Raw genomic sequence first — 16,026 nt, 5'->3', positions numbered from 1 at the left:
GTTAAGCCTGTGACTTAAGATCTCAATTTCAATTATTGTAATTTTTTTGTTCTGAATTTTTAAAATTCTTTTTCAAATCTGTTTTGTTTCTAGTTCTCTGCCAGACATTTCAAGTTTTTATTTTTATGAACATTGTCACACAGTTATTTTATGGTCTGTGCCTAATAATTACAATATTAGAAGTCTTTCTTTGTTGGTTGGTTTCTGTTGACTGTTGCTTCTGTCCTCCTTATGTTTTGTTTCCTGTATTGCCTTGGTTATCTTTGGCTATTTTTTGGATGTTGTACTTGAAACATTTTTTGTGGGGATAATTTGAGGCTTTTTTCCAGAGATTTCATTTGCTCTGCCAGGTGCTCGGAAGCTCTATTCATTTGGGACCTTCTTGAGATATTGTAATGACTTAGAGAAGGGGAAGCCAGGTTTCAGTTTATGGAATAGGCGTTTTACTTGTTGCTCACCCTTCTTTTGAGAGTTGTAGCCCTTTCAGGTAACCATTTTAATTAAATAGGGTGGCTTTGCGCTTTAGCCCTCATTCCCACAGTTCTTTTTTTGGATTTGGCATTGCCTTCAGGGAGAAAGTGGGTTCTCATCTTTGTGATTTTTTTTTTTTTTTTTTTTTTGGCCTGGTAATTCCACATTATCTTGTTCTTTAATGCTTACAAGAAAAAAAAATGTATTTATGTGGCTTTCTTCATTGTCTTTAGAGGCAGAGTTGCCTATTCGACCATTACCAAAAATAGACTACTTATCTCATGGAATTTAGTTTTACTTAGACATATTTATGTAAAACAACTTGTAACAGATAGTTAACTGAGTAATTTGTAGAAAAAGGTTTAAGATAATATATGATTATGTAATTAGGCAAGATCCATTTTGTTCAACGTACTTTTATATGTAACAACTACCAATTACCTATAAATTTGTATATGCCACACACTTGTACTAAATACTTTCTACCTGTTATCTGACTTAATTCAACCTATGAGGTGCAGGTATTATTACTATGTTCTCTCTTTTACAAATGAAGAAATCAAGGTTCAAAGACGTTAATGAGTTTGTCCATGTCACACAGTTTAATAAATGGTTAAGCTGGTAGTCACTCAGGCCATCTGACTCTGAACTCTAAATCTCTATACTTTTTTCTTTATAGTCCTACAAGAGCATATAGCAAGAGAACCTGATCTAGTCATGGAATCAGGGGAGATTTCCCTGAAGAAGGAAATTTGAGCCGACATCTGAAGAAGGTCAAGTATGAGTTAACTAAGTGAAGAAGAGGTTGAGTTTCCAGGCCTTGAACGTGGAGGGAGATGGCACTTTGAGGATTTGAGAGAGGTCTGGGGTGGCCATTAGGAAGATTGTTAGAAAACGTGGCTCCACACTCTTTGGGAGATTCTCTTACATTGATATATACCACCTTTATGTCTGGCTTACATGGTGTATTCTTCCCACTTTAAAACTCTGGCTGATTCCTAATGGTGATGCAGTAGAAAGAACACAGCACCACCTCTGAATTATTCTTGCCAAAAAATACTGAACCTGAATTTAAGAAAGCCTCTAGATGTAACCAGTTTACAAGAAATATAAGAGATGGAGAAATATGTTAAATGATGAGAATACAATAAGCCAATTCTGAAATGTAGGAAACTGCAAGATAAATGGCTTACTTCTTCAACAAATAGATGGCATGTTAAAAAGCAGACTGGGACTATTAAAAATTAAAAGAAACTTAAAAGCGCTATATATGGACTTTGGAAAAAAATCACAAGATATTTGAGGGAAATTGAACACGGACTGGATATTAAGTGATAGTAAGGAATTATTGTTATTTTTATTGGATGTGATAATGAATCTATATTTGTTAGAGATGTATACTGAAATATAAGTGAGAGGAAGAAATGTAACAAGAATGGAAGAATGTTGTCAAGGCTGGATTTATGAATACATGAGTTCATTATACTCCTCTGTTTTTGTGTACTTTTGAAAATTTTCTCTAATGAAAAGTTTAAAAAAAAGCTAGCTGAAAGGTGATAGCAGCTGAAGTTGTCTGACATTTTTGCAAAGGATCTTTATTTAAACTAAGGGCAGGAGGGTTGAACGTAGTAGGTGATTGAGTTATTGAAAGAGACCAGTGTTTGAAGGGAGAAAGGACTCCGATGTGAAACTGCAAAAATGGCAGCATTTAAGAATTTGTAATATGTTACTAGGTTTAGCTAAAAATAAGTTATTAGTGACTGGTAAATTGTTTAGTTGGATTTCACTATCTGAAGCAGATAGGGAAGGGCGGGAGGGTGCTTTGGAAGAAATACTGAACTGGCAGCAAGGAGGCCAGTCCTCTAATCAGTCCTGGAAGATAATTTCACCTCTATGGGCCTCAGCTGGCTCAGGTACCTGATATATTGGTATAGACACTTTTCTGCCAGCTATGAACAGCTAGAGGTTTGGGATTAAACAATTTCCAAGGTCCTCTCAAGTTCTGAAATTCCATGATGCTAATGAATATGTGGGATTATGCCTCTGGAGAGAAGGAATTATACCTATATATCAAACAATCCAGGGAAACTTTTTTCTATAAAATGGTACACTCTTAGATAACAAGAGGAAGTGATGGTAGGTTAGACTGAATATAAACTTGTGTGTGTACCTGTCAGACAGAATCCTTTGTTGCTAATCTCTGATCTACTTAGAAATGAAGTGCCACTTAAGAAAGTGGCACTCCATTCACCCTTGGAGTTAGTCCAATGAATTGTTAGACTGGCCTGTAACTTTTGGATCAGGCAGAATTCTTTTTGTTTTTTGAGAAGCAGCTACCAAAAAATAACAGTTTATTAGCATCACATCACATGCTTTCACATCTAGTTAAAACAAATATTTCTCTTTGTTTGGTATGTGTGTAAAACCCCATATTGTTTTATATCTAGAGGAGAATGGTGTCAGATGCGGTTTATTCTAATCATTCTTTAACAAAAGTAACAAAAGTTTCAACACAGGAATGGCTTAAATTGCTCAAGAGTAGTGGGTTCTTTTAAAGATAATTTCATTTAATGCCTATTAACACTTTTTCTCTTTTAATTTAGGCAACTCAAAATTTTTCATTGCCAGTCTCTACTTCTTTGGTTCTGCAAACGAAATTTTATCTCCAGCAGCCCCTAAAGCCCAGTAAATCATCAAACAGACTCATGACTGAAAAACAGGTAGACTTGAAATATTTGAAACCAGTGTTTCTCAAAGTATGTGGTGGCAAAGAATACTACATCTACAGATGTGAAAAATCTTACTTTAAAAGGATTCTTTTGGGCGATGTAAAGTACAAGATAGGGAATATAATCAATAATATTGTAATAACTATGTATGGTGCCAAGTGGGTACTGGAAATATTGAAGGGAATACTTTGTAAAAAGTATGTGATTGTCTAACCACTATACTGTATACCCAAAACTGATACAAAATAATATTGAATGTAAATTGTAATTGAAAATAAATTCTTTTATTTAGTAAAATAGTTTTGGGAAATGGTAGGTTAAAAACTATTAAATGATTTCATTGTTCTAAGACTTCACAATACTATCAGCCTCTAAAAGGAGGCTTTAGTATAAAGCATTTCCTACTTATTTAACACTAGCCTGATTTCATCAAACTAGTGTTCTACAGCACATACTTTGGAAAATGCCTTTCTTAGCTCTTTTTAGAATTTACAAACAGTTATGTTATCCTTTCTCTTAAAAGGTATCAGGGGCCCTGACCTGTGTAGTTCAGTTGGTTGGATCATTGTCTCATACACCAAAGATTGTGGGTTCAGTTCCTAGTCAGGGCACATACCCAGGTTGTGGTTCCATCCCCTGTGGGGGTACATGTGAGAGGCAACAGTTGATGTTTCTCTCAAACAAAAATCAATAAAAAAAAGATCAGGGAACAACATGTATAATTTAATCATTTAAAATTCATGACATTTTTACAAAGCATTTTGTTTCTATAAGTCATACTAGACCTCCACTGAGATCCACACAGAGCTTTTCACTCCTAAAGCAGGTATCAGTAATAATTTTATTTTTAAAATTTTTATTTATTGATTTGAGAAAGGGGTGGGGAAGAGAGAGAGAAATATTGATTTGTTGTTCCACTTACTTATGCACTCATTGGTTGCTTCTTGTATGCGCCCTGACCACGGATCAAACCCACAACCTTGGCTTGTCAGGATGACTCTAACCAACTGAACTACCTGGCCAGGGCTATCAGTAATAATTTTAGTTCTGTGTCATTAATCTTTGTAACCAGAAGACCTAAGCATAAATAAGAGGAAAGGTTTGGGGAAGGAGGAGAAGTATAGAAAAGATAAAGATGGGAAAGAAAGTCAGCAGTCAAAAGGAAAGATTTATTTGGCGCTGTGAGTCATAATGCTGTCAGAGTCATCAGGGTAATATGTTCCTTTTTTGTCTTGATAGAATCTTTAATGTCAGAGGGACATTTGGATATGGAGAATAATACTTTTATTCATGCTGTGTCTGTCTAAATTATTAACCTTTAAGCTATTACAGTATTTATATAGTATACCAGTAATAAAAATGTATTTATTGTATAAATTATATTTTTTCAAGCATTTAAACATGGAAAAGTCATTCAAACTGCCCTTTTATAAGTATACTTTAATACCTTAAAAAGCAAGCAGAGCACCTCACACAGTGATTTCAAAACTGATCATTGTACTTAACATTAAAAGCCCCCATTATAAAAAGCCCCCAAGATATAAAACTATCTTGGGTTTAAATGCCATTTAAAATAGTCATCTCTCTTTCTATTATTCCTGTCCGTATTTTATGTCCTTTTTACTTTTTTCTTCCCATTGTTATGTTTTTATTCACTTAATCTAGAGAGTTAGAGTTCCCCTCTCAGCTTTATGGCTGAAATACATACTTAGAATCAGGGATACAAGACTTGGGAATATCTCTCAGAGTGATTCTACTCGAATTAGTTACCTAGATGGACAGACTTCTTTTTATAGTTAGACCAAGTCCATTATACAAGGAAGTATCTAAATTATTGGCTTCCACCAGTTGGATATGTTTGTGCGCGTGAGTGCGTAACCTTAGTCATTATTAAAATGACACTTGTTTCCAAGTGACTTACCTTTTCTTTACTATTCAGTTAATATAATCTAGTTTGGAGCTGTTTCTTTTGAGTAGGGCCTGGTCTGGTTCAGTTAAATCAAAAACTTAAGGCCTGTTTGGTTCACTGCAATTACAAGGTGTATTTTTAGTTGTTTTAATTATTGTATGTGCATAAAAATTTATATTAAAAACTTATGGAGAAAAAGTTCGGTTATTCTGAAAACAGAGGAAATTATATACAAGAGGGTATTTCTTCACTTTACATCATAAAGTTGATCCTTTCTCCTTTGTAGCAGGAAGAAGCAGAATGGGAGAGCATAAATGTGCTGTTGATGACCCATGGCTTAAAACCTTTATGTCTAATCAAAAGAACAGATTCAAAAGGTAATCAGATGCTATTCTTGCTCCTTATAATAAAAAGCTGCTTTTTCCTTTAAAATATTTTCTATCTTAATTTTTTTTGCCTTACCTTTATTTTTACTATTTGTATAACATTTTAAAAAATGTAGATCTCATCATTTTTGACAAGCAGTCATCACAAAGGATGAGACAGAACTTGAAAACATTGGTGGAAGAAACAGCACGTCAACAGAACATGATCCAGGAGCTCATAGAAACTAATCAGCAGCTTAAGTAAGAAAGTGGAAAAAAAAAATCTCTTTTGAATTTTTTGTATCCAAGTGGATACAAATACAGGTATTTTTAATAGGTAATCTTTGGGTAATAGCTTTCCTTAGATATGTAATGGCACCCTATGTTTCTTCTCTTGGTTTGTGTTATTAGATAGAAATTTTAAGAATGCAAAGAAATTTTAGAAATTCGTTATGTTGTTAGATGGGCTGGTTCATTGATGTGATTTATGTTTATTACTAAAGAAGGAATTATTTGTCTATTATTAGAAAAGAACTTCAGCTAGAGAAATGCCGAGCAGTAAATCAGGAACAACGAGCTAATGACTTGGAACAAATTATGGAGAGTGTGAAATCCAAAATTGGTGAATTGGAGGATGAATCCCTAAATAGGGTTTGTCATCAGCAGAATAAAATAAAAGATCTTCAAAAGGAGCATAAAGCTTTACAGGTACCGAGTTATGTGTTTTCTTACATGATAGTACTAAAACAGCTCATCAAGGTTAGAGGTGACTTCCATGTTGCTTAATTCAATGGTCTTTACCTTTCTTGTCCTATTACTGTCTCTTCTTGAGATTCTTCCTTTGGTTTCTAGAATATCTCCTCTTTTGGTTTCCCTCCAACCCCACTGCTGGCTCTTCTCATCTCCCTAACCTTTCACTGTTGGGATTCCCTAGTACTAATTCTTTAGACCTTTTCTCTTTCCTTTGTACTCTAACTCCCTTGATGAGGCTCAGTCTAATTCTTAGCACCTAATTTAAACCTGTAGCCCAGGCCTCTTCCCTTAAGTCCTGACTCATATCCCACTATCTTCTTAATATCTCTCCTGGCTGTCTAATAGGCATCTAGAACTTTACATACCTAAAACTGAGTTCTTGAATTTCCTCTCCAAACTTTCTTTTTTTCAGTCTCCATTGTGGTCCAAGTCAGCTTCATTTCCCTCCTTCTCTCTTGGCCTCGCTGCTTCTCTCCTTGCCTTTTAAAAGTGCTTACAACATAGTAGCTCAAAACTCTCCATGGGTTTCCTTTTTCTTTAGTTTTATGGAGATTCTTGGATTCCTTTATGATTATGAGACCTTGAATGCATGCAATTATAAGCTATATTTCCCCTATTTTATACCTGTTTTACTTGCTACATTTTTGCATTTATGACATTAATGTTTCTGGAGCTAGCATCCATTTAAAATCAGCCTCAGTACTGAAGTTCTTGAATGAAGCGGCTTGATAGAAACTGTGAAGATGGCTTTGTGTACAATATTGTTAGGACAGCATGTCCTAGATGTACATATTGTAATTATGTTTTTTGAAAAATTTCTTCTAGGCAAAATGTCAGCATTATAAGAAAAAACAAATGGAGCAACAAGAGACTATTGCTTTTTTGCAAAAGGATATCTATAGATTAACAAAGGAGGAGGAAGAGCGCATTATCACTCAAAATAGAGTGTTTTCTTATCTCTGCAGAAGAGTTCCTCATACCGTCTTGGATAGACAGTAATGTTTGCTTTATAAATTGATATATGGATAGATTCATCATTTTTTAAAACTGATTTTATCTTGGGAATGGTTATATATATCTCTTATAAACTGGGTTCTGCTTTCTATATAGCAGGATAAAAATCCACAGGTTTTTTGAGCAAAGAAATTAAGCCTAGAGACAGAAAGACAAGTCAGTAATGAGTTGTAATAGTCTAGGTGGGAGATTATGAAGACCTGTGTTAGGGCTAAAGGAGAGATTGCAGAGATGGACAGGAATTGTCCAGACTGACTGACTATAGTTGTTGAGAGAAGAGTCAGAGATTGTTAGATTTCAAGGTAGAGTTGGGGAATGGGAGGGAAGATGAATTCATTTATGAACATGTGCTTAAGCACCTTATGTCCACTATGTAGTTAAAAGGACCAAACTCCAGAGAACTTCCAAATTTCAGACAGACAAGAGGCAAAAAAGTTATGTTTGGGTGTCAGGATAACCAAGGAACAGAGCGTTTCAAGGAGAGGGTTGTAAGAAATGTTACATGCTGCCTCATCAGTTTATGTGTTTGCCTTCTTCCTGTCTTATTTGCTCAGAATTCCCAGTTTCACACATAATAACTCCTCGCTAGAAGTTTATTGAAGGTAGCAGGTAACAATCACCCAGAACGAATGAAGTTTGCTATGGAGGAAAAGATAAAAATGGAATGGTAGCATAAGGGGGAATTGTAGGGATGAAAGGGCTTGTGAAGGATAGTATGTGTGGGGATGGGGAAGGGTTGAAGAGAGAATAATTCAGAAAGTTATATTAAAAGCACAGTTGGTTGAATTAGTTCTGAAGGGAGGAGATGGGTAAGTTTTCCAAGATAGGAGGGAAATAGTATGACTTCTTACTTTAAAAAGAATCACGTGAAAGTATAGTGTTACTTTATTTTTCTCTGAGGACTTTTTATATTACAAAAGCAGTACGTGCCTATAAAAATTCAAATAATATTTAAGTGTTTAAAATGTTACAGACCTGCTTACCCCTCCTAATTCCTACATCCTAGAGATAACTGCTTTTAATAGTTTGGTTTGTGCCCTTCCTAGTGTTTCACAACAGGAGTGCTGTTGTTATTTTGGGTGAGACAGTTTTTATCGTTTAGGACTGTCATGTTCAGTGATGAACTTTTAATGTTCTGCCTTCTCCCCAACTAGCCAGTGTGCAACCAACTCTGTCCCCTAGAATATAGTATTATTCCCCCAGTTAAGAACCTGTAGAGTTCTTTTTCAATACATACACAAAATCATATGCAATTATTTCTTTGAAAAAATAGTAGTAGTATACATTTGGCTATGTAACATTAATTTTTCCCTTACTCCTTATTAGGAAATACAAATATACATTATTTCTTCTAATGCATCATTATTTTCTATAGTACGGATGTGCCATTATTTATTTAATTTTTTCCTTGTTGAAGAATAAATTGTTTCTTTTTCTACTTCTCTAAATAATGGTACAGTGAGCAACTTTGTTCATCTTGAGTTTCAACCTTGCGCAAATATTTCTGTGGATTGCTAGAGGTAGAACTGTTGGGACAGGGAGAATATACATTTACTATGTTGAGATATAATGTTTGTGGTTACTTTTAAAACTATACTTTGAAAGTAATATAAAATATATGATTTAGTATAGTACTTCTGGCAAAACCACTTAAATTTTTTACAAACTTGCTAGATTATCTGTACATTTATCACTGTAATTTGAATTATGTAGAGAGAATAGTAAATGCTGCAATATCACATTTTGAAAATAATTCATTTTATTTTCTGTTTTCTAGGTTGCTTTGCCTAATTGATTACTATGAATCTAAAATTAGAAAACTTCATAAACAAAGGTATGACTAATCCTGAATTACAGTTTTTAAAGTTACTATTCATTTGTGAGTCACACCAAAAGTTTTCATAGCCTTTTGAAACTTAAAATATGCCTTAGAAATCTACCTAATATGTAGTTATGAATTTCTTTTTTTATAAAGATCCTGAAGACTGTATTTTATTATTTATGTTAAAATGTATTGTTCTAAAAAAAAGTGTTGTTCTACTACATATTAAATATATATATTTATTTCACCAAAATATTGGCTTCAGGAAAAATAGGGTTTACTTTATATTTTGAAGTATTATAATTTGTTCTGCTGATGTCATGGAGCCATTGGATAGTTACTGAGTGTATTCACAAGGCGATAGAATTAGATTAGCTGCCTAGCAAAGTGCAATCTAATTTGTATGCAGATTTATATGAGCTAAAGATAAAATGTCATAGTGAAAAATCAAGCATATAGAGAGTAAAACACACTTGTCACCTCTGATTAAAGAAATTAAGGTTAGCCCTAGCTGGTTTGGCTCAGTGGTTAGAGCGATAGCCCTTGGTCTGAAGGGTCTTGGGTTCAGTTCCAGTCAAGGGCACATTCCTTGGTTATAGGCTCAATCCCCAGCCTGGTCAGGGTTTATGAGGGAGGCAACCAATCAGTGTGGTGTCTCTTTCTCATCGATGTTTTTTTTTTTTCTCTCTCTCTCCCCCCACTCACTGGAAAACAGTGGAAAAAATATCCTCAGGTGAGGATTAAAAAAAAAAAAGATTAGGGGTAAAGATTAAAATAATGGTCTTCGACTAACCTAAAATAGCTGAAGGATATCTAAGGCCAAATAATCTAAAGAGCTTTAATATAGGGTCATTAAAACAGTAACTATTCTGTTTCATTGCTTATGGATGGAACAGTTTTTTTTAACAAATACTTATTTGAGCATCTTCTTTGTACCTGTTCTGTTTTAGGTATTCAGGATACCATAATAAACAAAGCAGATAAATGCTGCACTTTCATCAAGCATACGCTGTAGTATTCTTAAGAAAAATAACTTTCCAGAAACTCAGCAGGACCAGTGACAGAACTGTGCTGGTTGCTGATTCCTTCTAACCCTTTAGAGACTCTTTAAAAAAGAAAGCAGGATGGAGGGAAGAAGGGAAAAAGTGTAAAAGGGAGGAAGGGAAGACAAGAAAAGAACAGTTAATGATAGAGCAACTGGTTGCTTCATTCTATTTAGAAAGCAGTATTACATGAAACTTAGGGGATCTTCTGATTTTCAAATGAAACTTACTCTTTAGATGGTAGTGGTGGTGTTAAATTCTGCAGAGATAGGAGGAAGTTTTGGATAGGGTCCTTACTTTCTAGGATTTTGTAATCTGTTAAGGGAGATAAAATGTAACCACATAATAATTTAAAAAATAATATGAGACTTAAAAAACACTAATGTCACAATAATTACTAAAAATTATATAGACAGTAATGTAGGAGTATAAACTAGAACAAATTAGATTTGGATGGAGTGACCAGGGAAGCTTTTACAAAGCAGGTGGGGTTGTGCTTGAGCTCGAAGAATAAGTAAAATTTGGGAAAGCAGAAAGGCAAAAAGGTAGAGCCATTTTAGACTGCTTGGCTGTTATGAGCAAAAGCTCGTAGATACGGAAGTGTAGATTTTCTTATGGTGCTGTTATTAAGCCAGTTTGGCTGGAGTTCAAGGGATTTGTGGGTATATTCATAGATAGATGTCATAACCTATAGAGGGCAGTCATTCAAATGCTGAACCAAGAGGAAGCTGTACGTGAATGAGAAGACATCATTTGCCTTGCAAAGAAGGAAAGCACTTTTTTCTTTAATACAGAAACACTGGGTGATGGGCTTATAAGTATGTGTGGTAGTCAGGGTTCTCAAGAAAACCAGAACCAATGAGATGTACATTTATATATAGAGAGAGATTTATTTTAAAGGAATTGGTTCATGCGAATGTGAGGCTGGCAAGTCAAATCTGTGAGGCAGGCTGGAGACCCAGGGAAGAGTTGATGTTGCAGTGTTGAGGTTGAAGGCAGTCAGGAGGCAAAATACCACACATTTTGGAGGTCTTGGTCTTTGCTTTTGAGGCCTTTAACTAACTGCATGAGACTCACCCGCATTATGAAGGTTTATCTGCTTTACTCAGTCTATTGATTTAAACGATAATCACATCTAAAAAGTAACCTCATAGCAATATCTAGACTGGTGTTAGATCAAACAGTTGGGCACCATAGCTTAGCCAAGTTGACACTAAAATGAACGATGACCATACGTAGGAGTGAAGAGAAGGAGAATAAAGAATTTCCTAGCTTGAGAGGTTGTAAACTCTTATGCCCGCAGAGTAAAGAAAATAATGAAAATAAGTGAAGCTAGTTATATGGGGACTATGGCAAAGTGGAGAGCTGTACACCATCTGCCTTAAGGAGGTAGTTACTAAACACTCGCCAGTTGATGCCATGCAAGAATGTATGCCCAGTGTGGCTAGATCTTTTTTTTCCAGAGAAGCTACAAGGTTAGATTTATAAATGAAATCTGATTTTTAATGTTCACAATAAATTCAATGCTTTAAAAAATATATGGTCCAAACTGAGTATTAGTTACTACCTTTGGTCTATGTCTTTAGTAAATTCTCATCTAGATTTCAGGGGTTGGCAAACATTTTTCTCTAAAGGGCCAGACAGTAAATATCTTAGGCATTTTAGGCTATATAGTCTCTTGCAACTACTCAACTCTACTATCATAGCATGAAATCAGCCATAGATGATATGCAAATGAATTGGGTTGTGCTCTGTACAACTTTAGTTACAAAAACCAATGGACTGCTAGATGTAGCCCATAGGCAGCAGTTTGCTGACTGCTGATCTAGATGAAGAGAGTTTGGGATTTGTAGTAAGAGTAGAGAAGATTTAGCATAGCCATCATTGAAATCTTTCATGTAGAATATGGTATGAGAGGTTGCCTCTGAAGTTGTGTAAACTGGGGTTCTCGACTAATAATGACAAAAGAATTGAGGCCATTGTGGGGGTGGTGTTGCCTCCCATACCTGCCCCAACCCGGGCCAGGGATTGAACCTGCAAATCAGTTACGTGCTCTTGACTGGAATTGAACCTGTGAACCTTTGGTGTGTGGGCTGGTGCTCTAACCATTGAGACACTGGCCAGGGTGAAATAAATCTTAATACTTTATTTAACATTCAAAATACTATCATTTCAATATGTAATTAATAAGAACAATATTAATGAGATTTTTTCATATTAAGTCATCGAAATATGAATATTTTAACTTACAGCTTATCTCAATTCAAACACTAATTTTTCATTAGAAATATTTGATCTGTAGTTAGATTTTATGAAGTTTACAGTTGAAAAATAGTTATACATATCCTAGTTGTTTTAAACATAACTAAAAGTTTCTAGCAACTGAATCAAATACAAAAAATTGTTTTTCCTTTAATATTTGCATCCATATTTGCAAAATTGGCTTATTTATTTTTTGAATAGTTGATTTGACTTTGAATCTAGACATATCTGTTTCAAAACTATATCCAACTTAAATAAATTCACTAGCTCTTATTTGGAAGGGTATTGCAAAAGTGAAAAGCAACTCTAAATCTACCAATAGCAACTAAAAGTTCTTCAGAGTTTTATTGTGTGTGTTTTTTCATTTGTTTGTTTGTTTTTTAATATCTTTTTTTTTTTTTTAATATATTTTTATTGATTTCACAGAGAGGGAAGGAGAGGGAGAGAGAGAGAGAGAAATATCAATGATGAGAGAGTCATTGATCTGCTGCAGCCCACAACTCAGGCATGTGCCCTGACCGGGAATCGAACCCTGATCACCTGGATCCTAGGTCAATGCTCAACCGCTGAGCCACTCCTGGCCGGGCTATTGTGTGTGTTTTTTAATCTAGTTGTGCTCTGAGTTTGTCTTTATACACTGGGCTATCTTGTAGTTTTAATAGCCACTTTACATGCATTGCTGATCAAAACTAAAATCTACATATTGACTCATTAGGAAAATTTTAAATCAATGCTGATTTCTATTATGATAAGTTTCCATTTCAATATAAATTCTCATATCTATGAGCTACTCACAAATAATGCTTTTTCTTTCTTTGGAGCTTCAAATTTAGCTTACTCATATGTAGAGTGATATCAGTGAAAAAATATAAATCACGTAACCATTTTTTGTGTTTGATTATTGAACCTTTGTTTTCCTAGAAAATATTGAATTCAGGTTAAACAGTATGGTAAACCTTTGCAACTTCCATGACTCAACCAATAAGCATTGGCAAAAAACCAGAAGATCTTTAAATTCATTGCCCTCTATTTGATTCAGTGGTTTCACAAACTGGCACATGTGTTGAATAATTTTAACAACTATATTCATGACACTGTATCTGCTTCAGAAAACTGAGCACAAATATTTCCAATATGTACGTATACACAGTACAAGAAAGCAACAGGAGAAACGTGTCTTTTCAAAAATTCCAGTAAATCTGGATTTTTAACCTTACAAAGCTGGAGCACCTTTCATTGTGATAAAAAATTATTTTTTTCATATATAGCTGAAATTCTTCTTTGATAGAATGTAAAATTCACAAATACATACACCACAGCTTGATTTTTTTTTTTTAGGCCCCAAGTTGCCAATATTTCCTGGTAAATCTGGAAGTCTTTTTCAGACAAAACAGTCCCAAAATATTAACTGGGTGCATGACTCATCAGAAGATAAATACTTGAAATTTTCCGAATTTTACTACCTTTAAATCTAAAAACAATTTCTGTTTTTGTGCAAGACTTCAGAGTGTTTTATAGCTGGCCAAAGTTATAAGCTCAGAGTCTGCTGAAAATTATTAAAAGTTTTTGTTGGATGGTTCTGATTTCAGTAGCTAGTCCCCATTCTCTATGAGCACAAGTAGGAAATTTGGTTTAAATTTTAATTCATATTTGGGTTATCAAAACCTTATTGGATTGATTTAATTTATGTTAGCTAGATTTTTTCTTTGAAGATAGATTTTTCATAAGTGTACTGCATATATTTTTTCATAGGCAATACAAAGAAGATGAAAGTCAGTCAGAAGACGATGACTACAGAAGTCTTGATGCCTCACCGACTTATAAAGGCCTTCTAATGGTATGGGGACTACATGACTCATAAATATTTTTTTATAAAATAAAATAATCATCTAGGAAAGTTAACTTTTTAAATGAAATGTGTTGCAGTCGTTACAGAATCAACTGAAGGAATCAAAATATAAGATTGATAAACTTTTAAGTGAAAAACTGAATCTCCAAAAAGATTTGGAAACCAGGTGAGAGAAACTTAAGTCATTTGTAAGTAACCTTTGGAAAGTAAACACATAATGGAATTTGGGATGTTAAATGAGTCAGTTTAGCCCTTTTACTCTAAAGCTAATCTTGGGGAAATTCATATTCATAGTCATTTTAGTCAGTTTTCTCTCATATGATGGAAGGAACAAGAACACATAGGTAGACAAGGAAGTGAGAAAATAGGAGTGGACATTGACAAGATAAAACTGGGTAGGAACTCAGTAGATTCAGTCTTATACTAGTGGGTTTCCCATTCCCAAATTCCTTTAGGACATCTTATTATTTCATCTTATCCCTGTGTGTTGTGGAAGGAGAAGAAACTAAAAAGCTTAAATGGCATACCACAGAAAGGTATATTTATATAGAGCATGCTACCACAATAGAATGAGGCCTTCCATGTAACTAGTAAGTAAAAAGGAATGAGATGTTTCTTCAACAAATATTTGTTGAACACCTATTATGTTAGACACTACCCTAAGCTCTAGTATAATATAATGACCAAAACAAATACCTTGTTCTCATAAAGCTTATACTTTAGTGGAGAGGGGACTGATACCTACAGTATAAACCACTTATATAAATTTTAACAACCTGCCACATAGTAATATGGAAATTTATGATTATATAAATATATAGTAACACCTTTAAAACATGCACGGGAATCATGAACAGTGAATTCGGGATTTTGGTTACCTGTGTTATGCAAAGGAGACGAATGACATTAATGAGGGACACACATGGAGTTTTAAGTATATGTATAACATTTTAGTTAAAAAGAGATTTGAAACATCTGTTAATATTCAACCTGGATATTGTAAATTTGTAAAATACTATTTGTTTTACTGTTCTTTATTCTTGTCTGTTCATATGAAATATTTCATTAGATAAACAAGTTAATAGGTTAACAACAATAAAAATGGGTAAAAAGTTTTGAATAGAGAATACAGAGAAGAAATCTAGTGGCCAATAAACACCTCACTGGCATCATGAAATATTTTAAGAATTTTGATAAGCGTATTTATGATAACTAACAAAGTATACTCAATTGTTTATTAAACATCTTTATAGTTTTATTTATTAAATTGAATCTATTCAATATGATTTATTTCCTACAGGCCCACACAGCATGAATTAAGACTTTATAAACAACAGGTGAAGAAACTGGAGAAAGCCCTAAAGAAAAGCATCAAGTAATTATATTTTACCAACGTTACTAATTTATTAGGCTTTTGTATTTTGTTACCTGTCAGCTTATCTCATGCTTACCTCATAGTGGGCTTGGCTTGAAGTTACCAGGCTGATAGAGGGAAAAGACAATAAAAAGGGATATTTCTGGTTCCGCAGTTTCAAAACAGTTTCTACTGTGTTGGATTTGGCTGTATATTCATCTTAAATAAGAACAAGAGAAAAGTATTTGCCCGATGTAATAAAGGGCAAGATTTTAACTAGAAAGTTGTCTTTGGAAGTCATGAAGGAATTGTAAGAGAATCACTGAAATTAAAAATAACAAGCCCAAGCTTTCATTGGTGGTAGCCGTGACCTGAAGAATATATAGCCTCACCACACTTTAAAAGTACCAGGATGGATAGCTATTCATATTCACCACTTGTATCTTTCTTGGCTT

General features: G+C 34.2%; 1 protein-coding gene across 4 annotated transcripts in view; it reads left to right on the top strand.

The window, feature by feature from the left end:
- The window catches only part of CEP70 (centrosomal protein 70), a 39,887-nt gene that overhangs the window by 5,598 nt on the left and 18,263 nt on the right, over positions 1-16,026 (top strand). For all 4 annotated transcript variants that reach the window (XM_016207058.2, XM_016207059.2, XM_016207062.2 and 1 more), the window contains 10 exons: positions 1,151-1,244; positions 3,075-3,191; positions 5,396-5,486; positions 5,612-5,735; positions 6,002-6,182; positions 7,053-7,222; positions 9,019-9,075; positions 14,121-14,205; positions 14,295-14,383; positions 15,518-15,592. In XM_016207058.2, the coding sequence (XP_016062544.2) occupies positions 3,177-3,191; positions 5,396-5,486; positions 5,612-5,735; positions 6,002-6,182; positions 7,053-7,222; positions 9,019-9,075; positions 14,121-14,205; positions 14,295-14,383; positions 15,518-15,592 (887 nt within the window). In that variant the 5' untranslated portion in view covers positions 1,151-1,244; positions 3,075-3,176. The remainder of the gene's footprint in view (positions 1-1,150; positions 1,245-3,074; positions 3,192-5,395; positions 5,487-5,611; positions 5,736-6,001; positions 6,183-7,052; positions 7,223-9,018; positions 9,076-14,120; positions 14,206-14,294; positions 14,384-15,517; positions 15,593-16,026) is intronic.

The sequence above is a fragment of the Miniopterus natalensis genome, chromosome 15 (assembly GCF_054644295.1).
Source record: "Miniopterus natalensis isolate mMinNat1 chromosome 15, mMinNat1.hap1, whole genome shotgun sequence".
In the NCBI taxonomy this organism is placed as follows: Eukaryota; Metazoa; Chordata; class Mammalia; order Chiroptera; family Miniopteridae; genus Miniopterus; species Miniopterus natalensis.
This window is presented reverse-complemented; position numbering and strand designations above follow the sequence as displayed.